At 45.2% G+C, this 23,208-nt stretch overlaps 1 protein-coding gene and 1 long non-coding RNA gene across 4 annotated transcripts in view; one reads left to right on the forward strand and one right to left on the reverse strand.

The window, feature by feature from the left end:
- LOC138497483 (uncharacterized) overlaps positions 1–5,902 on the forward strand; it is a 452,487-nt gene extending 446,585 nt beyond the window's left edge. For both annotated transcript variants that reach the window (XR_011278594.1, XR_011278593.1), the window contains exon 3: positions 4,316–5,902. This is a non-coding gene — a long non-coding RNA (uncharacterized lncRNA). The remainder of the gene's footprint in view (positions 1–4,315) is intronic.
- CCDC178 (coiled-coil domain containing 178) overlaps positions 1–23,208 on the reverse strand; it is a 3,486,252-nt gene that overhangs the window by 2,079,047 nt on the left and 1,383,997 nt on the right. For both annotated transcript variants that reach the window (XM_069620987.1, XM_069620986.1), the window contains exon 12: positions 5,925–6,061. In XM_069620987.1, the coding sequence (XP_069477088.1) occupies positions 5,925–6,061 (137 nt within the window). The remainder of the gene's footprint in view (positions 1–5,924; positions 6,062–23,208) is intronic.

Consider the following 23,208-nt stretch of genomic DNA (forward strand, 5'->3'; position numbering starts at 1 on the left):
TTTCCAATTCCTCCTCTGCTTTATGTAAGTCAGCTATTACTTCACCCTGCCATCCCCTTGACTTGGATATGGCAACCCCTCGCATCACCACCTTAAAGGCCTCCCATAGTGTTCCCGCTGAGTCAACACTGCCAGTATTCACCTCAAAATAGTTAATAATCTCATCTCTTATGTCCTCCCTAAAGATTGGATCCCTAAGTGCCTCTGCACGGAGGCGCCACGTTGGAATCTGCGCTCTCGGGGGGCAATATTGCCATCCGAGGATCAAGGGCGAGTGATCCGAGAGGACCCTCGCTTTATATTCTATATGGTTGCTCTCTGTCATCACATCTGGAGTGGCAAAGACATAGTCGAGTCTTGTGTGCAGCTGCTGCAGGGCCGAATAATGTGAGTATTGTCTATCATCAGGATGTTTTGGTCTCCAAACGTCTACCAGGCCAAAATCATCTAGCAGCGTCCGCTATATTCTGGCAGCCGGGGTGGGCCTATCAACCCTATCATCCGACCTGTCTATCTTAGGATTTATTACACAATTGAAATCCCCACCCCAAATCACTGCACTGCCCACACACGCACCCATGGTGGTGCACAGAGTTCTGAAGTATGCCGCCGTGTTTTGGTTAGGGCCATACGTATTCACAATACATATTTCTTTATTCTCTATCAACCCCTTCAATATGACCATCCTCCCGTCTGTCTCCACCACTTCCTCGATTAGCTTAAAAGGGACATGCAGCGCCACCCAAACAAGCACTCCCCTAGCATAGGCAGAGTATGATGAGCCCACCACAATACCTTTCCATTTTTTCCCAATTAGCTCTACTTTCTCTCGTGTCAGATGCGTTTCCTGTAGCAGTGCAATATCTATCTTTTACCGTCTCAAATACAGCATGACCTTATTCCTCTTCAAATAACTGTTAAGTCCTCTGACATTCCACGTTATTATCTTAAGCTCCCCCATTGTTCATTAATACTTCCCCTTCTTACATCAGGCCAGTCCTCCCTGCTCACACAAAAACAGTTCCCTCTCAGTAGTCCGCATAGGCTCTTGTTTAAATCTAAACTCCCCATAACTATATACACCTTAAACTGAACAGTATGTGTAGAGACTTCCTGTGGCATGGCACCCGGAACAGAGTGGCATTATGGAAGTTGCAGAACCTTTGCGAAAATATTCCAGGATCGTCTCTCTGTCTCTGTAATTCAAGATCCTTACGATGATCAATCTCGGCGGAGCCCCAGGCCGTGGCTTCCTCATCAAGGCGCGATGCGCTCGTTCTACCGTGAACCCCTGCGACAGCTTGTCTGCCCCTATCTCCGGTAGGATCATGTTCTCCACGTAGTTCGTGGGGTCCTGACCTTTTTTCCCCCTCCGGTAGGCCGACCACCCGTATGTTGTTTCTTCTCGCCCTTCCTTCTGCTTCTTCCACCCGATTCTCGAGATTGGCCACCTGTTGTTTCAGCACATGCACTTCCTTTGCATTATTCGCACTGGCGTCCGTGTTGGTCTTAACTGCGCTCTCCAGCCCACTTGTCCTTTCTGCCGATGCTCTAACATCTTGCCTTAACAGAGTGAGTTCAGTTCCTATCGTATCAATCTTAGTCTCCAAGGCTGTTCGTAAATCTGCCATTGCTGACCCCCATTTAGTGCTCAGTTCTGCAAGGGCATCCAGAATCTGGTGCTTGTCTCCATCTGGGGCAATTTCCAGAGGGTTCGCAACTGCACTCTGTGCTGATGTTGTAGGGGTTCTCTGCGTTTTTGCGAAAACCTCCATTGTGGATTGTTTGGTCTTAGTCCTCGAGCTTTTTATTGACATAGTGTCCCCTTAGCTCGTGTACACTCCAGACCCGTATTTGAATCGTAGCTCCACAGGTTCTCATGATTGCTGGGGTGCTTTACTTATTGTTTGTATTTATCAAGAACCCTTGAAATAATAGCTTCAATGGATTGTAGCCCCCCACGTAATACTACTAGCACACAGTGTTTATTAGCACAGCGTCACTACAGAGAGGGCTCCGTGCGTGACTATTTTAATCCTGCAAGCATTCCAATCCGCCTCTCTTACTTATATCTTCTGTGCAAGTGTCTTGTGCATAAGCAGAACGATTGTTTAATCCACTACCTGTCGTGCACAGTTTGCACTGAGGTCACGGCATCCAAGCCTCCAAGCTCACCAGTCCACTCTATATCATGTGCCTGGATAGGGTCAACAATAAGGTGTATAGCGCAGACCATCCGGCCTCCTGCCTTTGCCCAGCAGAGCGGCTCCAATGTCACCACTTGCCGGTGAGTTTCAATTCTTATGCAGGGTCTGTATGCTGTTCTGGGGTCTGCTCTTCATAGGGCTGCCTGCCTGTGTTGTGAGGGACCCGTGATACCATGGCATAAACGAGTACCACCTCATGTCAATTTCACATTTGAATTCTCTCTTGGCTCTCTGAGAGAACTCGCACTGTAACAATGTATCACTGTGTGTGTCTGTTCTTCATGAAGGGGCTGCTTGCCTGTGTTGTGAGGGACCCGTGATACCACGCCATAATCAATACCACTGCATGTCAGTTTCACGTTGGACTTCTCTCTTCGGCTCTCTGCTCAAACTCGCACTGTAACAATGTATCACTGTGTGCTTTCAGAGCACTGCGGCTCATTTTCTTTCAATTCCTTCTCCACTGAGTGTGCTGCCAGTGTTGGTCACTCATGCGAGCCCCCTGGCTCGTGTTGCTATCCTTGTTGTAGTGCTCCGTTTCCATGGGACTGCAGCGCTGGGCACATCCTTTGTTCTTATAAGGGGGCCATTTTGGGAGGCTAGCTCGCGGGATCTTCACTACTTTCACAAGCTAACAGTTTCTTTAAACAGCTGCTCAGAGTGTCGCGTCCAGGACCGCTGTATGCATCCAATATTCATGTAGCTGCAGCTATAAATCCACGTCTCTCGGCAGGTTTTAAATGTAAATATCGGTCGGATCTCGGTCGGATCAGCAGGAGCCTGCAGGAACCACGTCTTAGTCCGTGGCCATGTAGCCACGCCGCCCGGGGGAGTTGAAGGTTAAGGAGAAATGGGAAAGGGACATGGGGCGCCAAATACCGGAGGAAGAATGGGCGCAGGTCTGGGAATTGGTCCGGAAGACATCAAGGAATGCCCGTTTTCAACTGGTTCAATTTAATATTTTACATAGGTCATATGTGACCCCGGTTGTACTCCGGGCAATGAACAGGGACCTAGCGGGTGAGTGTCCCAGATGTGGTGCGGTGCAGGCAGGGTTTTGGCATATGGTATGGGAGTGTGGGGTGATGGTAGAGTACTGGGATGAGGTTCTCAAAGGAGTGAACAAGCTCTTGGGGATTCATCTGGAACGATGTCCGGAAACTTGTTTGTGGGGCAAGCTTCCAAGGGGGAAAAGGTACAAAGTACGGAATAGGATGGGCCGGTTCTTGCTTATACTGGCTAAACGCCAAATGGCGATAGCATAGAAAGCCCCACAAGGTCCGGCAATTCATCTATGGCGGAAGGATGTGCGGAGGTGGGGGTTGGCGGAGTTAACGGTTCTGCAAAACATGGAGCCTGAGAGGATGTGACTATCCACTGATCCCAATTGTTAAATGACCTATATAAGGACAATGATCTACGGCCGCCGTGAAGGGGTGCAGGCAGAGGGGAAGGGACGGGAAGATCAGGATGACTGGGGAAGATATGAACTTGGGGATGGGTGGTAGGCCGGTCTACTCTACAAAGGAATCATTGCAGGAGTAGGCCTGCATGCTGTGACCAATGGAATGAATGGAAGCCAGGTAGGCGATTCTGGACATTGGACAGGGGAGTGTAGAGGGGGGGGACAGGAGTAGAAAATTGTTGTCTTTGTTGGAAATAAAGTGTGGAGAGAGGGGTGGGGGAAGGGTCGGGAGAGGTCAGGGGGATACAGGTGGGGGGAGGGAGGCGAGTTTTGGGTTAGTTTTTGGAGTTGTTGTTTAAAAATGCTAATAAAGAGTGTTTAAAATAAATGTTGGATTTATGTTTGTTTGGATCTAATGTTGAAATCCGACGATTTTTTTGTGTCTGGAAAAATGAGGAGATTTATAGCTATGCTATACAATATGTTTAGAAAAAAATTGGTTGGAATACGTGTGACATGGAGGCCTTCATCACTTTTTTGTAACAGTTCCCATGAATCCAAAACTCATGTAAGACTGCAATGAATGATTTTGAATAAAAGGGCTATTGCACAAAGTTTCAAAGGGGAATTGTGGAAATGCATGCAATTTCATTTTATGTTTCGTCTTTTCCTTCATTTTTCTTCATTTCATCTTTCTTTACAGCTAATGTTTCAGTTGGAACATTAAAACTTGAAAGGCACTTGACAATCACAAACAGAATTATGAGCCTACAACTCTCAGGACTGTTGGTAACTTTACATTAGACCACAGCCCTTTCAGCGGTTAGTACAATGCTATTAGGCCTGGGGCCATTAGGGATTCCGGCACAATAACACACCGATTATGCAGTAGGGCCATGGAACTGGGAAAGCAGCGCAGGACTTTGTCTTCTGTACAATGGAGGATTGTAGGCATGGGACATTAATTAGCAAAACAGTACAGTGAACCAAGGCACTGGAAGGAGGTGGTTGCCCCAGGATTACTGCGAGTTTGAACATTCCAAGTGGGATCTAGTCACATGATCACTGCAACAGGTGCACAGGAAGGAGAAGATGGACTAGTGAAAAGTAATGATGGGCTAAACGCAATGTGCCTCTATGGCAGCTGAGAACATATTCCCAGGAGAAGACCACCATCCAAGGAAATATGTCATCTAATTCTGTTGATAAGAAAAATACTCCTCTCTCCTGGAGGATTAGTGAGCAAAATTAGGAATGCAAGAATGACAGCCTGGAGAGAAGGCAGCAGTTTGGGAAATTGTGCAAAGGGATGAGGTTTATGTAAAGATGGATACGTGTCAGCCCATCTAAATGGATTATCTTCTGGAGAAAATTAAAGAATAGATATATGTGTTGAGATAGCATAAGCAATTTGGTTCCAAGGCAATTTTGGAGTGCTATGAATTGAATACTAACTAGTGTTGAGTGTATGAAGGGTTCGAGAACATGCTCATGCAATCCTGGTAGAAATGTTGGCTTAATATATCTGCTGCATGCAATTGAATTACTGCAAATATTTTCCGGTTGGTACTTCTGGGACTGAAGAGCCAATCTTAATTCAGGTGCCAAGTCCATATGAATAAATCATCTACTGCGTTTTAGGAGAATTATTTGTAGAATGCTGTTGCCCCCAATCAACTCCATCATGATGAGAAGATTTGATTATGGAACTATGTTGTTTCTGTTGCCATGTCTTTCATCTCTTGTAGAAGCTGATGTAGTTGGTTGTGATTATCCCCTAACTAATTGTAAGGGGTGGCTGCAACTGTATTTATATTAGTTGTTGATATAAATTGTATTAATAGTAAGAGAATGTCCGTTTTGAAGTGTGTGATGCAGGTAAGATAAATATACATGCAGGTACGGCTACTCTATCATTTACTGCATTGTGCAAGCTGCAGCACATCAATTGCAATGATGTTTGTGTATGTAATACAAATAATAACAACCATTTTCTTTTAAACCTTGGACACTATATCTTGGATGTAAATGTATGTTAACTATGCCTTCAATCGGTAATGCCAAGGGGCATGCTTAGCATTGCACAAAAAGTGAGGTATTGAAGTTTACCAAACAGTGTAAGCAGTTATTGGTTTACTTTTCTTCAATAGTAATTGTGAACAACGTTGTCAGCTTGTAAATTGATTTACTAGAAATGTAAAAGTGATTGTTTCCAAACCTCTGCCCACACATAGCATAGTAAGAATTATAATGTTGACACTTGTACATATGTTATTAAATGTACTCTGCAGAACATTTTAACTAAGTAATACCTGTCTTTTATTTTTTGCACAAAGTCTTCATTTTTTATATCCAGCTCTTTAATTTTGTATTGCAAATCTCTGAGGGCATGAAGTTTGTTGTGAAACTCTTCCTCCATGTTCAAAATTTCAGACTCACAGTTGGCTTTCTATTAAGAGAAATTTATATTATACATAGATTACAAATTGAGATCTAGAAAACAATTTCAGACAGATACTTTTTTTTAAAAAATAAACTGGTTTATGCTAAAACCACTATAGGGTACATGTCAACGATAGACACATTGTTGCATTAAAATGAAGGCATTCAAGGCTTTACAACTCCATTTAGATTTTTGCAAAGGGCCAGACAATCACTCCAATCATCCTTAAACCCCCTTATAAGACGGAGCATATGCCCGAATCAAAATCTTCACTGAACAAAGTTATTACACTACATTTCTTTTCAAATATTAGTCTACCAATGATAGAATTCAAGGTTTGGGTATTATTTTTGGACTAACTGAGAACAATAGGCTCCGATCATACAATTCTTGGCTCACAATACTAGAGTGGTATTTTTACTCGCTGAGGAGAATCTCTATTAGCTTTAAGCATTCAAACTGCAATTCTTGCACAGTCTACCAACAGAACCTACATTAAGCATCTGGTACAATATTGTGGATAGTCATTTGCGAGTGATTACCGCCTCCCACCCTCGTCTACACCTCCTTAATGTTCTCAGGGAGAGCACTGCAGATGTCCCAGGTGGGAAGAAGTGGCCCTTTTTATCTGGCTTGCGCAGGAATACCCTGGCAACATCCCCCACCCCTGCCTATGTCCCTGCCTGAGAGCTTTAAGAAAGCACATAGGATAGGGTTGGCATAGTTATGCAGACCGCTGACCCCTACATTAATTGCCCATTTTACAAGGGTCCACTGTATCTGCCCTTCAACAGGTTTTATAAACTACATAATAACCATTTCAACACAGGTTTGTGCATATTTAACACATATTAGGTGCCCAGCACCAGCCATAGTCGGCCAGTTTAAGGTTCATAAGTTGATGGTGTACCTCGTAAGGACCTCAACTGTTTATATGCCATTTTCTGCAGGACTTCCCCTGCTTGCTGTCTTATTGGGAGGTAGGCTAGGTAGATGTTGCCCCAAAGTTCCCACTCTGTCAGCAGCCCAGTGAACAAGCTGCTGTGCACGATTCCTTATCACCACACTTCACAGCCATTTCTGTCTGGCTTTCCCCTACCTCAGGTCACTGCTTACCTTGGGCGGGGGCAGCTCGCTACAAGCCATGCCAGTACAAGCATGCAGTGTAATCAGTATGTCCCTAACATCCCGGAACATTCTACCCCAGTGATACTGCGAAAACCCCTCAGTGTCGAGAACAGGCAGGCCCCTACACGTATGCTCAACTGTGCCGGTGGATGGATGAGTTTCAGAAAAGACAACAATGCAAGAGTGATGAGATGATACTTTTTGGACTTGTAACCTTTTTGCTTCACCGTTGAACATCGGAAGGGAAAAGAGCAGGGAAATGTTGACTTTTTGAGACGGTTTCCTGTCAATCCACAAGGAGAAGCCACAACCGTAAGGGGAAGGGTATTTGACGAATTGAGGGAATTCGTCCATTCTCCCCAAGCAAGAGCCTCCCCCTTTCAGGCTAGGGAGGGGAGCCTGCTTTGCAAGGCCTTCCCTAGGGTTCTGGGCAAGTGAGACCTTCCTGGGAGAGACTCTCCTTTAGGGAACAAGGACTCCCGTTCCTGTGGGGACCTCCCCAAGTAATTTCCCATGGTGGCATACAATGGACTCTCAGAAGTGAAGAACTGTATAAAATCCAGAGACTGGGCTGAAGATAAAACTAACATATACTGTTATCACCAAGAAAGAGGATCTGTCTCTTTAAAAAGAGAACTCCACTTAACTCAGATGAGGAGATTACCAAGGTAGCACATGCTGAGGCAAAGCAGAGACACGCATAAGCAGGCAGAGGAAGCCGCCTGAAGGTCAAACACCTGAGTTAGGTGGAGCCAAAGAGAGTTGCGGAGCCTGCGACTTTCAGAATTGGTCTGAGAGAGAGCGAAACGATGGAGGACCTGCATTCACCCGAAAAGAGAAACCATGGAGACTGGAACACAAATTCCGGTGGTGGCGTGACCAAGACAATTCATGGTGGGCCGTACACCCGTGCAACGGAACCAACACAACTGTGGTGAGAAGTCAGCGAACCAGAGTGGGACGCTGGAGAAAGTGAGAAGGCGGAGACGTGGGGAATCCGAAGACAACCCGAGCGAGCGCAAGCCCCAAAGACTTTCACCTACTGATTCCAGGGAATCATTACGCAACAAAAGAAACTTGTCAAATTGAAATTGACAAGACGCTGAATATCAAGTCGATGAAATGGAACTGTAATAATTTGAAAAAGAGAACCATTATTAAAGCTGGAAGAGAAGTCACCAACACTGGGGCACAAATACCCTGTGAATAGTGGAAGTATCCTATACGTTGACACTTGGAGAGGGGGGACAAATCAGAGAGAGAAAATATCCTAATGAAAGTGATTTCTATGAAGTGAAGGCCAGTGAAGCCCATACAAGAAAAGAAAGACAAAACAAGCCACCCCAGAAGGGGGTGAATATTAACTTCAAAGAAAGCATATTCCAACTAAGAAAGTATACGTTACAAAAGTACAAAAAGGTATACCAGCGTAGAACAAAGGATAAGACAGAGAGTTGAAAGGGATTCCTAGAAAAGAATCCCTAAGGAGGAGGGCAAACCCAAAGAACTTGCCTAAGAGATACAGCAACCTGTACAGAAGGTGACCAGAGACTATTTAAAATTAGCCTACTAACAAGAAGGTTGAGCAAAGCAAAGACATAACGAGAGAAGACAATCAGGAGAAGAGAGACATTCTCCTAACATTATTTTGTTAGAATCATGGTAGGGTCAGTTAGAAGAACAAGTTACTTACCAACTGGTAATGTTCTTTTGATTGGATGTTCCTCCAATGTATTCCTCATCTTTGATATTCACGTCCAGCTTCGGCTGCTTCGTAAAGAAATTTCTCGGCAGAGGGCGCCATGCGTTGAGTCGATATCCCTCAAAGGCCTCCGTCGAGGGTGACGTCATCGGGTGTACAAGTAGCACGCACGGCGGCCGTTGGCCTCAGTTCTATTTTTACCTCCTTTTCGTGTTGATTGTCAGTGTAGGCAGACAGTAGACAGCCCTGCGAGAGCTGAAGTTGTAACAGCGTAGGAGATTCTACAGAGGGATAGGATGGGAGGGCGATGAGGAATATGTTGGAAAAACATCTAATCGAAAGAACGTTACCAGTTGGTAAGTAACTTGTTCTTCAAATGGATTGTGTCCTCCAACGTATTCCTCATCTTTGATAGACTCTCAAAGCAGTTTTGCAGAATTTGGAGGAAGGAGTAGAATTTGAAATTGTCGGCATCACCTGACACTTTGAGCAGGCCTCTGTGTCGTGGCATTAGCCCAAACACCACAGGCACGATCGATGCAGGTCTGTGATTGTCATTTTTGAACTGCATTCCTTGCACTTATGGAAACCCGAGCAAGGGGTAGTCGGGGTTGATGATGAAGACATCTTTGATGATTTTCTGTCGAAGAACGAACTATGTAGTAGAAATATACTAACGAGGCGTGCCGATTCTCTGAAGCAACACGTTCTGCAGAAAAACGGACCTGAGGCCAACGTGTGCCACGCGTGCTACCTGTACACCCGATGATGTCACCCTCGATGGAGGCCTTTGAGGGACATCGACTCAAAGCCATTGACGAACGGCGCCCTCTGCCAGGATTTCTTTTTCCAAAGCAGCCGAAGCTGGACATGACTATCAAAGATGATGAATACATTGGGAGGACACAATCCATTTGAATTTGTTTATGGACAGCAGACTCTTTTTTCGTTTACCACTTCCTGATGCACATAGGCAATGAACACTGGCATATCTAGGGAAAGTTAGGCTTTTTTCTTCTTATTTAATAAATAAGGAGTATAAATATCAACACAGTGTCCGCGTCCTTCTTCTGACCCGCCACAGGTGACGGGAGGGTGTAGGGTCTTTGTCACAGGGGCCAGATAGCCCTGAGAAATCCAGAAACATGCGAATGAAAGTCTGTAAAGACAGTGATGAAAAGCTGATTAAAGGGATTATGGAGATCTTGAGATGATTTAAAATACATGAAAGACAGGAAAGAAAAACAAAGTCCTGTGTAGAGCATTATTAATCTTGTTATTTTAAAAAGTCTTCTCAGCATTAAAGATGACTTTTCAATAAAAGGCATAGGCCTCGTAACATAACTATCTGAAACATCTTCTAAGGCTCTCCATTTAATTTCTAGTTTTCTATATGCACTTTTAAGCATTTCAGTTCAGTGGCACTCCAGGGAGGATATGTTAAGGTTTGCCTTTATTACAGGACCCGGTTTATCTGTGACACTTTTTAATGATATTTGCAATTCTTCAGAGAAAACGAGACAATTGGTAAAGACCACTACATTCTGAAGGGGGAGCTTAGGTTTTGTTGATAATATATTTTTATTGGTTTTAAAAGGTCTAGCAGAACTTGCCTTTTTTAAAGGGGGTCTCCTACTGCTGGAAGAATCCTATTGTGGCCCATGAATCATGGGAGAGTTGTGCAAACTAGAGGATGGTGGAATGAAAGGCAGTCACAGTAACAAAACATGACGTTTAGAGAGACATAAACTTGAGAGTGGTACTCAAGGATTACGAACAGGCCCCACTCACCTCTTCTTGCTAGTGCCAGTAGTTGACAGGAAGAAGACAGCACCCATGTCAAGCAGAGAATATCTGAGTTACTGGATAGGAGAGTCTGGAAAATGAATGGGTGTTCTTGACTACATCTGATGAAACCAAGAAACACACAGAGTAAAGAAATAAGTGCAGTACACTATAATTCCAAGAAACTGAGTTACTGTTTAACCCCGCCAAGAAGGAAGTTCCATCCTAATGGAGAGAGTGAAGGACTCTAATCCACAATGCAGAAAGAAGTGATGGGATCAGGGGTATACACCAAGTGCTAATTGCGCAAATTTTAACCCAATTCTGTAGGCTCAGTCAAAAATAATCCCTTTTTTGTAAAGATTAAATAAAGCTGACAGTAAATCTTTTATCATTCTTAACGTGTGTGTCAATGTTTTGGCTGTGACAGTACCTAAAAGGAAGATTAGAATGTCCCTGTTACAGATCAGGACAGGCCAATTGCTTGGTACAAATGGTAGCTAGAAAATATTGCGGGTGGATGAAAAATAATGCCATGCAGCAATAAGGGATATGTGGGGTTTGAACAATATAATACTGCCTTTAAATGTAAATCGCTTGGTTGCTGACCCACTTTGTTGACATTGATTCATGGAGCGCAGCAGCAATGGTGTCTCCTCTCTCGTTCAAGGGGAGTACATAAAAGGGCTGATGCCCATGCAGATCTGGAAGAGCCAGCCTGAAAGCACAAGGCAGAAGGCTTCACACTAGCACAGAGAGGATGAATCCTGGAGGCAGGACCCCACTGGCTGCGTGGAGGGCGGAGGAAACTCAGAGCTGGCTAAGGCTGCCAAGTCCAGGAGAGCCAGAGGAGCTCAGGTCCACTAAGAAAGTAAAAGTCTGAACCACTGCAGATGCGGCATACTTGTGTTCAGCAGCTACAATGTCAACTGAAGAAACCAGAGCCGACCATGACAGAAGTGTGGTTAGCCAGCCTTCAAAGAAGCTACCTCCCCTGGTGAGCACTGCCACAGAGAAACAGGTACGTGGCTGACACCGAGTAGAGGGAGAATGGTGGTAAAGCACTGAAATACCCAATAAGGGATGAGAACAATACACCAGCCAGGTGGCCAGAGAGTCCCTATACCCCACAAGAGAGTGAAAGTGACACGCAAGCCAGGCAGCCAGAGAGGGCAAGCAGTCACTTGGAGTTTAACTACCATACCCCCACAAGGGGAATGGAGAGAAACAGAGACCACAATAGAGTCAGACTGTCAGGTGGATCTGATAGCCCACCCAGGGCTGAGATCATGATAATCTAAGACAGGCAGAAGAGCCAGATGGCACGCAGTGGGCTGAGAAAAACAATGATGTCAGAGAGACTGGAAGACCCTGTAGGGGTGAACAAAAAATAGAGTTTAATCAGGAATCCAAGACATGTTGTATCAAACAAATAGCACCTGTGGAGGAACAAGTGCTTCAATTAAGGATTGAACTTTTTGAGTTTAGTCAGATACTTGTGAAGAGGATAGATGTTCCCTTTCCTAGAAACCTAGAGAAGATACTAATCTTGTTGTGGACTGAACCAACAGGCTGTGGTCTGGACCAGAGAGACAATTGGGTGAGGGGTCAGGAACGAGACAGCCCAAACCAAATAAAAGGGACTGAAAATACTTTCCTAGGCAAAACTTATATTTTCTTTGTTGTTAGTGGTAGGGCCAGTCAGTAGAATAGGATAGATTTGGACAGAGGACTGAAGATGTTTTGGAAGACATCTTGACCAGCACCCATTTGTTATTTCTTTTTCATGCAGGGAACCAGAGAAGCAGGTCTAGAAGAGGCATTATTTTACTTCAATAATAAAACTGAGTTACTTGAGAACATGTCTTCTTGTCCGTATCCTATGTGCGACTTACTACACTCGGTACTATGATTGCATTGATGGGTGTCCCTTATAGAAATTTCAAGGATTGCCCCTTAAATCACCATTCACTTAATCTTTTTATTACACAAACAATTCAAACATGTTACATATATTTAATTGTAAAATTAAGTTTTTCTTAGACAAAAATAATCTAATATAATTGACAATATATTTCAAATGTATGTTTCCAATTATTACAATATTGCAACTGATATTTTATTTTTTCCCATGGGTTGCATGTTTCTATTATTGATATTTAAGTTGGAAATTCTCAAAACCTGATTCATTAGCCACTAGTGAGAACCAGAATTGTGCCCCTGTTGCTAAAGGGGACGCTGGCCTCAATGAGCTGCTCCAGAACGCAGAATGTGGCTCTCAACGGCCCACGCCATGCCCCTTTATATTCCTCGTGTTGACCCAAATTCATTCAGAAAAAAAGACAAAGATGCCCAAAGCTTAAAAAAAAGTTGGGTATTATCAAACAATATCCATAACCACAGAAGCCGAATGGGGCACAGCCCCTCCCACCTTGGTTGGCATGGGTGCCTTAATCGAGCACAACAGGTTGCCACACGAAAGCCAATGGGGTGAAGACGATTAGGGCGCGGTTGTGGATAGGTAGGAGGAGTCAAGCAACACTGGAAAGAGGGTTAGGAAACGTGAATGGGCAGGTATGGGGGATTTATAGGAAACCACTGTACACTTGTATACTGATCTGATTATTCCAGTCAGTCGGTCTTATAAATCATTGAACATGAATGGACTCACTCTTAAACATACCGTGAGTCAGTCAGATCTATTAGGTCGTACTATAGCATAGCATAAGCTTACAAAGCATATCATAGCTCACCTGACAACTTAGACGAACATAGCAGAGCAGCAATAGGTTGGTCTATACATCCTCCATAAGCAAGCTGACACGTGGTACCAAGGTTCAGACCGTATATCTTGGAAGACATACAACATAAGCAAGAAGCAAGCATATTGAAGCAACAAGTAGTCCTAGACTAAACACAGTCCTTTAGTGTGGTCCACGAATCTTTGTACCTGTTCCATCACAGGTGTAGCATTTAGTAATCTAGGGCAAATAGAATATGCATTGTGAGAATATATACACTTAGTCCATGCTCACCAAAGTAGTGCATGTAAATATGGCCCAATACAGCATGTATCTAGGGTGACTTGATGTCCCGGTTTTGCTGGGACCGTCCTGGAATTGGGTGCTCTGGCCCCCTTTCTCAAAAATATTTTTCAATTGAAAACCTAGTCATCCTGGTTTTTGTTAGTAAATCTTCAATAGCTGCTACCGGCATGCAGGAATGCACAATCGTGCACAGAAGAAATGCTGCATTTTACAAATTAAGAGGGTGTTGGTTTGTGATAGAATAAACACATATTACAATAAATGTAATCATAACACGATAAGCCTTTTTTGGGTGGTCTTGAACCACCAACCTTTTAGTTATATGCTGTAGCACCAACCAAATGCACCCCAGAGGCTGCTCGTGAAACTCATTCTGAAAGGGGCCCCTAGGGGTCCCTCGTGCTACGGAAACAAGGCAATGACCATACATGAAAAGATGCGCCAGACACGAGGTTCAAATTCCCAATGCTAGGGTTTATTGCAAGCAAAAGATAGTATCAATTGGCCAATTCTGATCTCACGCCCCGCGACATGAGTTTCCTAGACCTCGAGGGACGCAAGAGAGCGAATTACGTACATCAGTTACATATATACAAAATGCATATCATACAATCAGCAAAGTCATGTTCAACACCCCTCTGTATTAAGTTCCTTTGAACTCGGGATGACGATGGACATATCCGACGAGTATGACGATTATAATGCTTTCGATGTCTATTCTAGTAACAATGTGCAATTTAGAAAGTGCGGAGGCATCTTTTAGAACACGGTGGTTCTGTTCTTGGAAGCAATCTGTACACAGGGGAAGAGCCACATTCCAAGCTTTGCTATCTATGAGGTACTATTCGTGTCCTGGGAGCCGACATGTTCTAAAGGGTTTTGCGAAGGGGGGCCGTAAGAGAAGCATAATTCAAGCCTTTAACTGTATTATTCTAACATATTCTACCATCGTACAAGACTGGCTGGCAGCTGTGAAGTGATTAAATGCCCCGCAGCTTCCTCCCAAGGCTACAGAGAGGGAGCGTGGACATTCCTTTGTGGGCTATTCATGAGGAGTTCAGCAAACTCTTCAGTCCCGCGACCTTGTCCTTTCATATTCAGACAACAATGTTAACAGTTGAGCAGAGTAAGCAGAATCCGCAAGAATTGCAAGCTGCAAAGCAGTTTTTAGACAGAAAGCAATGAGCAATGGTTAACAAGCAAAATGGCGATGCTTACTACATTTAAAATGGCTGCTCGTCGGTCAAGCATAGCAGTTCATATGTCTCCAATTCGGTGCATAAGACGGTTGGCCCACGGCCATCAAGTTACATCTATCATTCAAATGAAGGGTATTCATTTTTCCAGATTAACAAACCCTCCTTTTGGCTGTGTGCCAAACGTCTTATTTATTCATTGTATCTGTCATGTGATGAAGTATTGGATGCTTGACAAATACCCTCCTTGGTTCCCTCCTCCTCACCTGTACTGAGTTCTTCTGAGGAACTGTCTGTGTCTATGGCTCTCCTTTCTCTTCAGAGGTCCAGTCCTTTCCTGTTGAGTTTGGGACGAGCTCCACTGGAAGCCACCCTGCCTGCTGGCAGACAGCAAGGCAGAGAGGGCCCTCCGGGAGTCTGCCCCCAATTCCAGGGAAAAGCGTGGCTGAAAAACCCTGGTGTGCTTGGAGGTAGTTAGCACTACGGATGTCAAGGCTGAATGCTTTCCGTTGAAGTAGATGAGAGGACTTCAATTCCTAGAAGACACTGCGGGAGTTGGGTTAGCTTGCGTATCCTAAGCGCTGTTTGAATGGATACCGTAGCCGAGGAATGAGGAAGAGGTCTGCAGAAGCAGCATACAATCGTAGAGGTATGCACAACTAGGAAGAGAAAAGCACTTGAGCGGAAGAAGGTACCAGGGATACAAAGCGGGAGGAAAAAGAGGAGAGGAGGAAGCACCCTGAGAGATCAAGGGCTAGGAGCCGACGGACAATCACTGACAAGAGGGAGCAAGCGGGAATTCACAAGGGGAGTCAGAGAGGAGCACTAGCGTACGAACCTGGCAAGGAAAGCAAGGTTGCAACGCACCGACTACCGCGTGTGACGCCTATTTATGCGTCATGACGGTAACGTGCCGTGCGTGGGAGACTAGACCGCTGGTGGAGGTACGGAATCAGCCCTTCCATCGGCTCCATAGCTTCCATGGAGCGCGCGTCATGACAGTATAACCCCTTCGCCAAGACCTTCCTCCAGGCTTGCCTGGATGGTGTCTGTGGAATATGCGTAGGAGTCTGGTGGCATGTAGATTTTTGGCTGGTTCCCAAGATCTTTCCGTCCATGGGTATCCTTTCCACAGTATGAGGTATTGTAGGACTCCGTGTTTGTAACGAGAGTCCAAGATGCGTGAAACCTCATACTCTTGGGCGTCATCATCCACACTGGGTATCTTCCTTCTGGAGGTTCTCAAAAAAGGATCAGGTTTATAATCCTTAAGAAGCGAAGTATGGAATACTGGATGTATTCTTCGAAGAGAGTGCGGGAGGTTTAGCCGAAAGGCCACAGGATTGATCTGTTGTTTTATGGAAAACGGTCCGATATATCTCGGAGTGAATTTACCTGGGTGGACTCTCCGGGGAAGGTACTTAGTGGACAACCATACCTTGCTTCCTTTCTTCCAATCAGGATTAGGTCTTCTGTTTTTGTCAGCCCATCTCTTGTAAGTCTGGCGACTGGCTAACAGGGTTTCTTGAGCAGACTTATGAGTTTGTTTCAGAGTGTCCAGTAGTAGGTCTATGGTAGGGACGTTAGTGGGTTGAACAGTAGGAAATGGGATGTGTTTGGGTTCGTACCCATATGTACATTTGAAAGGACTCATTCCAATTGCAGTATGCTTGGTGTTGTTGTACGAGAATTCTGCAACCGATAAGAGATGAAACCAGTTATCCTGAGTCTGGTTGCAGTAACATCTCAGAAACTGTTCAAGTGTAGCGTTGAGGCGTTCGGTTTGTCTGTTAGTTTCTGGGTGAAAGCCAGAAGACAACGCTCTCTGAATCTGCAACTGTTTACACAAGGTTGTCCAAAACTTGGAGGTGAACTGTGTTCCTCTATCAGACACAATTGAGGAAGGTAGACCATGGAGACAGACTATCTCCTTTAAGAACACGTCTGCTGTGGTAGTGGCAGAAGGAGTGCCTCTGAGAGGAATGAAATGAGCCAGCTTACTGAAGGAGTCGACCACTACCATGATAGCAGAACTTCCTCCCGATTTGGGTAACTCTACGATAAAATCCATAGATATATGTTGCCAAGGTCCGGCAGGTGTTTCATCCTGTTGTAAAAGCCCTAAAGGTTTAGCCGAACTGTATTTGCTTTGAGCGCATATGGGACAGGAAGAGACATACTCCACAACGTCCTTATTCATCTTCGGCCACCAGAAATTCCTCTTCAGTAGTTCCAGTGTAGCAGCACGGCCCTTGTGACCAGCCATAGGTAGATCATGGCACCACGAAAGGGCTTGGTTCTGGAGATCTTGGGTGGGTAGGTAAAGCAAGTCATCTTTAAACAGGTATTCTCCTTTGTAGGTTAGAGAGAGGTCTCCTGGAAGAGAGGTGGTTTTTTGGGCTTCCAGAACCTGTTGTAAATATTTATTTACTGTTCCAATGAATCTCTTCCCATTGAGCAGCCATTCCTGTTCGGGGTGTTTCCCTGATCCTTCTTGGTGGCTGCGGGAGAGTGCATCAGCTAAGTGATTGTCTTTCCCCGGTAGGTATCTGAGTATGAAATCAAATTGGGAGAAGTAATAAGCCCAACGAGCATGACGAGAGTTCCTGCATTCCATCTGTTGGAGAATACTTAGGTTCCTGTGGTCTGTTCGTACTTGAAACGGGTATTTCGCTCCTTGCAACAAATGGCGCCACTCCTCACATGCCTGTTTAATTGCTAACAGTTCCTTTTCAATCACCGAATAGTTTCTTTCACTGGAGGTGAGTGTTCTGGAATAATAGGCAATGGGATGTTTGAGTTGATCCTCCTTCCTTTGTAGTAGAGCTGCTCCAATAGCCCCCTGTGAGGCGTCCGCTTCTGCGATAAAGGGTTTAAGCTGATGAAAGGCGGAATCTGCTTCTGGCGTCCAATGGAACTTCACCCCTTTCTTTAGTAAAGCTGTGATAGGTAGGACTATGTTGGAGAAGCCCGTGATGAATTTTCGATAGAAATTTGTCAGCCCCAAGAACCTCTGGATGTCCTTGACTGAGCTGGGAACAGGCCAATTGTTAATAGATGTAGTCTTGTTAGGGTCCATCTCAATGCGGTTTTCTGACAGAATAAAGCCCAGGTACGACACTGTAGAAACCTCAAAAAGACATTTCTCTGGCTTGACTAATAGGTGGTGGTCTCGAAGTCTCTTGAGCACTTCTCTTACGTGTAGACGATGTTGTTCTAAAGTGTGAGAGTAAACCAAGATGTCATCCAAGTAAACTACAATGGACCTAAACAGAAGATCACCAAAGACCTTGTCCATAAATCTTTGGAACTGGGCTGGCGCGTTAACCAACCCAAAGGGCATTACCTTGTACTCGAAATGACCTAATGGAGTACGAAAGGCGGTCTTCCATTCATCCCCTTGTTTGATTCGTAGGAGATGATAGGCCCCTCTGAGGTCTAGTTTGGTAAACCATTTTGCCCCTTGTACTGCTTCCATGATCTCCTTTATCAGGGGCATCGGGTATCGATCTCGTATGGTTTGGCTATTTAGGCCCCTGAAGTCAATACAAGGTCTGAGTTCCTTGGTTCCCCTCTCTGCACCGATTTGCATGGGCTCTTCAGTCTGGGGAAGAGATCTGTCTGGAGCGGATGGCGAGTAGGAGGATGGTGTAGAAGGCGGATTGGGTCTGGTCCTCCTTTTTTCTACCCGTCTCTCGGAAATTCGAAATTCCATCTGGAGGGCCAGAGCGACCAGTTCTTGGTAGGAGGAGGGTCTTGCTACTCGAGAGAGTTCGTCCTTCAAATCTTCATGTAGCCCTCTCTGAAAGAGAGTCTGCTTAACTGAGTCAGGCCATCCTGTCTCCCAAGCTATCCTCTGGAAGTTCGAGGCATAGGTTTGTACATCAAAAAGACCCTGTTTGAGGTCTAGCATGTTTTCATAAAACGCATACAAAGTCTCAGTCCTTTCAAAGCGTTCTCTGAATTGTAGTACAAAGGCATTGTAATCATTCAGCACAGGATCAGTTTCTGTAACCAACGGGGTGGCCCATGCTAGAGCGTTACCCCCAAGGTTTGAAACTAGGAAGCCAACCTTCGCCTTGTCGAATTCATACATCCTTGGGCGAAAAGTGAAGTATACCCTACAGGCGTCGAGGAATTCCTTAATCTTCTTGGGGTTCCCTTCATACTTCCCACAGGGTAAGGGCATAGGTGGGAGATCTCCCCGAACTTCTTCTCTCAGAATCATTTGTTGTCTCAGAGTGGCATTGTCAGCCTTAAGGGCGGTGTTTTCTACCCTCATGGTTTGGAGCTCAGCAGTTATCCCCTGTATGGCATTAACCAGTTCTTGATTCTGCTCTAAGCTAGCCATCCTTTGGCGTTGTAAACTGTCATGCGATGAAGTATTCGATGCTTGACAAATACCCTCCTTGGTTCCCTCCTCCTCACTGTACTGAGTTCTTCTGAGGAACTGTCTGTGTCTATGGCTCTCCTTTCTCTCCAGAGGTCCAGTCCTTTCCTGTTGAGTTTGGGACGAGCTCCACTGGAAGCCACCCTGCCCGCTGGCAGAGAGCAAGGCAGAGAGGGCCCTCCGGGAGTCCGCCCCCAATTCCAGGGAAAAGCGTGGCTGAAAAACCCTGGTGTGCTTGGAGGTAGTTAGCACTACGGATGTCAAGGCTGAATGTTTTCCGTTGAAGTAGATGAGAGGACTTCAATTCCTAGAAGACACTGCGGGAGTTGCATTAGCTTGCGTATCCTGAGCGCTGTTTGAATGGATACCATAGCCGAGGAATGAGGAAGAGGTCTGCAGAAGCAGCATACAATCGTAGAGGTATGCACAACAAGGAAGAGAAAAGTACTTGAGCGGAAGAAGGTACCAGGGATACAAAGCGGGAGGAAAAAGAGGAGAGGAGGAAGCACCCTGAGAGATCAAGGGCTAGGAGCCGACGGACAATCACTGACAAGAGGGAGCAAGCGGGAATTCACAAGGGGAGTCAGAGAGGAGCACTAGCGTACGAACCTGGCGAGGAAAGCAAGGTTGCAACGCACCGACTACCGCGTGTGACGCCTATTTATGCGTCATGACGGTAACGTGCCGTGCGTGGGAGACTAGACCGCTGGTGGAGGTATGGGATCAGCCCTTCCATCGGCTCCATAGCTTCCATGGAGCGCGCGTCATGACAGTATCCTCCTCTTCTGAGGAGGAGTCTGGGGTATCTGCATCTAAATCATTTCCATCATTAATGTCTATCGCCATGAGTTGTTTTACTATTTTTGTTTCCTCAGTGTCTCTGTTATTCCGGCCATGCGCTTGTTTTCCTCTCAATACCATGTGCATACATCCCTTAGTACATCCATCAGTTATTTCAGTGCATATTATTGGTAAGCATTGTATGCAACAGCATGTTATGAATATCCTGAGTACCATTATTAGTATCGAAATTAACTTCCATCCCCAAGACCGCAATAATCCCCATAACCAGGATTCTATCCCCCAAACCCCTGCTTCAGTAGAGAGTGTGGAACTTATGACATGTAATTTCCGGATCGCTTCAAATATCGTAGGGGAGTAGTCATCTATATACAAACAGCATGCAGTTTTTTCGAGCTTGCAAACTCCCCCACGATCAACTAATATTATATCGAGAGCCATCCTGTTTTGGAGTGCCATCAGTCATATTCCTTTTTCTTCTAACGTCATATTCAATAAAATATCTGTTGTGGAATCTATTGTTTTTTGTAATATTCCAGAGAGTTTTCTTATATTGTAAGAGTTTTCTATTTGGGACAAGAACGGTATAAATGATTTGGCTATATCCATTGCTATCATTCCATCCTCACTACTCCTTTGAGTTCTACCTTTTGTTTGTCTGGCTACTTCTGCTGTCTCCAAGAGGAACACTCCTGTAGCATGTACCTCCCCAGTTCCTAGGTAACCATGGATATGCTTTTTCTCCACATATAAAATAAACAGGGTCTCCTACGTACACGGGTTCTATTTCATGTTTTAAAACCACTATGTTCAGGCAGTTGCTAAACGTTCCTACATTATAGGAACCCTTTTTCTGTAGACATAGGGGAGCAGTTTTGGGGCTGTGATCCACTGCATAGGCAGGGGGCACAGCATCTTTGTTCCATTCATCCCTCATCCGAAATGTCATTATTGATGTTCTTTCCGCTGGCGGGGTTGGTCTATTCTGCCTATGTAATCTATCTAGTCTTGTTATTTTTCGTGTATTCTTTCTCACGGGTTCTAGTGCAAATACGCACGTTTTTTGGAATATGGAACAACCCACAGGTCTCATGATTCAAATTCATTCATATTGGTCTCATCTGGCTGACCGTATTACTCTTGTTCCATTTCCCAAAGAACATTGCACTTAACGTTACTTCACAGGAATAAATCAATGGCAATGGTTGTGCATACCAGCCTATCCCTTTCCCACCGTGCTGTGGTAAATGGGCGCAAACCCAGCAATCTTTTTTCTTTAACACCGCATGGGTCATGTTTATGATAATCAACAATGTATTGTTGCCGTAACCTTTTCTATGTCTTTCTTCCATTGGGGGTAAAGTACCAGTGATTACATGAACCGGGCTTTCAGTAGCTGTTTTTGGCAAAAGTGTTTCTAATGGGTGTACGTACTCCAGGAACCATAGTGTAATAGCTGTTATTGTTGGTACTATCATACTTAAGAAACATAGTACCAATGTCCAAATCAGTACTGTATTCCTTTTTCCATGCTTTTTCCCTAAATTTACAGTCTCTAAATCTATTATTTTTTTAGCAGGGGTGCAGGAGGAGGCTGAAACCGGTCTTGACTTGTTCTTCATCGTCCTTCTTCTTGCTGGCGAAGTTTGTCGTGAATGTCTCTCGTTCTTGATGCCAGAAAAGTTCAACGAAAAATGTTACAGTTCAATTTTCCCAGCCTTTTCACAGCCTGGATCATTTATCCACTCCCGAGCAAGATTAGTTGTTCTTTCTCCCACTGCTCGATTTCTGAACAGTTCTTTATTGATAGAGTACCATGTGCATCAAGCTTGTCCCGCTCTGGCTTAGGACACATGTACTCTATCAGCGCACAGAGGAGCTGTGAGTTTTGAATTGTCCGACTTGCACAATTCTCACACTTCTCTCCTCTACGCCCCTGGTTCCTACTCCGTCTGTGAGTAGAACCAAAGGCCAAAAAGAAAAGCACCAAAGATCTGTGGATCACTTTGCCTGTCGAGGCCGTGGATTATATCGATTCACTCCTGCTATTGTATGATCCGTGAATAGTGCCCTTGCATTTCCAGTATCAGGCTCAGTGTCAGCCTGTGGCACAATGATGGGCAGCGATGGGCGTCGTGGCAATGATGTAGTTTCTTTCTCTGGCTTTGGTGCATTCGCAAGTACTGGTGGGCGCCAAAGGGGTGCACGCGTTGTTTCTGCTCGTGTTTGCAATGCAGTGTTTGTGTCGTTCGGCAGCGATGTTGTTTCCGCTGAGCAACGTTGGGGCACTTTTCGTCCCTTCCCCCTTACTGGCAGCCTCCTCAGACTCTGTTTCGAGTTTCACTTCTCGTTTGCGCTTTGTTTCAACTTTCACTTCTCGCTCAGGCTGATGCTGTGGCACTGGACTGGCAACAGTTTCTTTCGTTTCCGAGACCGTTGTCTTTTTCTCGTTGTCTGGATCAGGCAAAGTTTTCAGTGAAGCTGGGAACCTTTTGGCATGGGTAGCATGGATCCATGCCTTGCGTCCGTCCACTCGGATGGCCTTCTGTGTTGCCAAAAGTACTTGATAGGGGCAGCGCCACCACGGTGCTAGTGCTGTCTTCCGTTCAAAGTTTTTGATTAGCACCCAGCTCCTAGGCTCCAGTGAGTGCCCTGGTCCTGTATATCGCATCGGCAACGCCTCCTGCACCTGCTGATGAATCAAACGCAACTTTTGTATTAAAAGTCCACAGTAAGTGCTTAACATAGGATGCTCGACCTCACATAATTTTCTGGGCTGCGGTGCGCACCATACATTTGCTGGTCTCCCCATTATAATCTCATAAGGGGAGAGCCCAGTCTTAGCCTGCACAGACGTGCGCATAAACAACAGCGCTAGGGGTAATGCAGCCACCCAACTCAACTTGCTCCCAGCGCACATTTTCGCTATCTTTGACTTCAGGATTCCGTTGTGTCTCTCCACAAGCCCGGCAGAACTGGGATGCCTGGAACTGTGGAATCGCTTCTCTATTTGCAGACCTGCACAGATCTGTAGCACTACTGCGCCCACAAAGTGGGGTCCGTTGTCTGACCACAGGACACGAGGCAACCCAAACCGGGAGAAA

Source organism: Ambystoma mexicanum, chromosome 5q, assembly GCF_040938575.1.
Source record: "Ambystoma mexicanum isolate Mex_15411 chromosome 5q, UKY_AmexF1_1, whole genome shotgun sequence".
NCBI lineage: Eukaryota > Metazoa > Chordata > Amphibia > Caudata > Ambystomatidae > Ambystoma > Ambystoma mexicanum.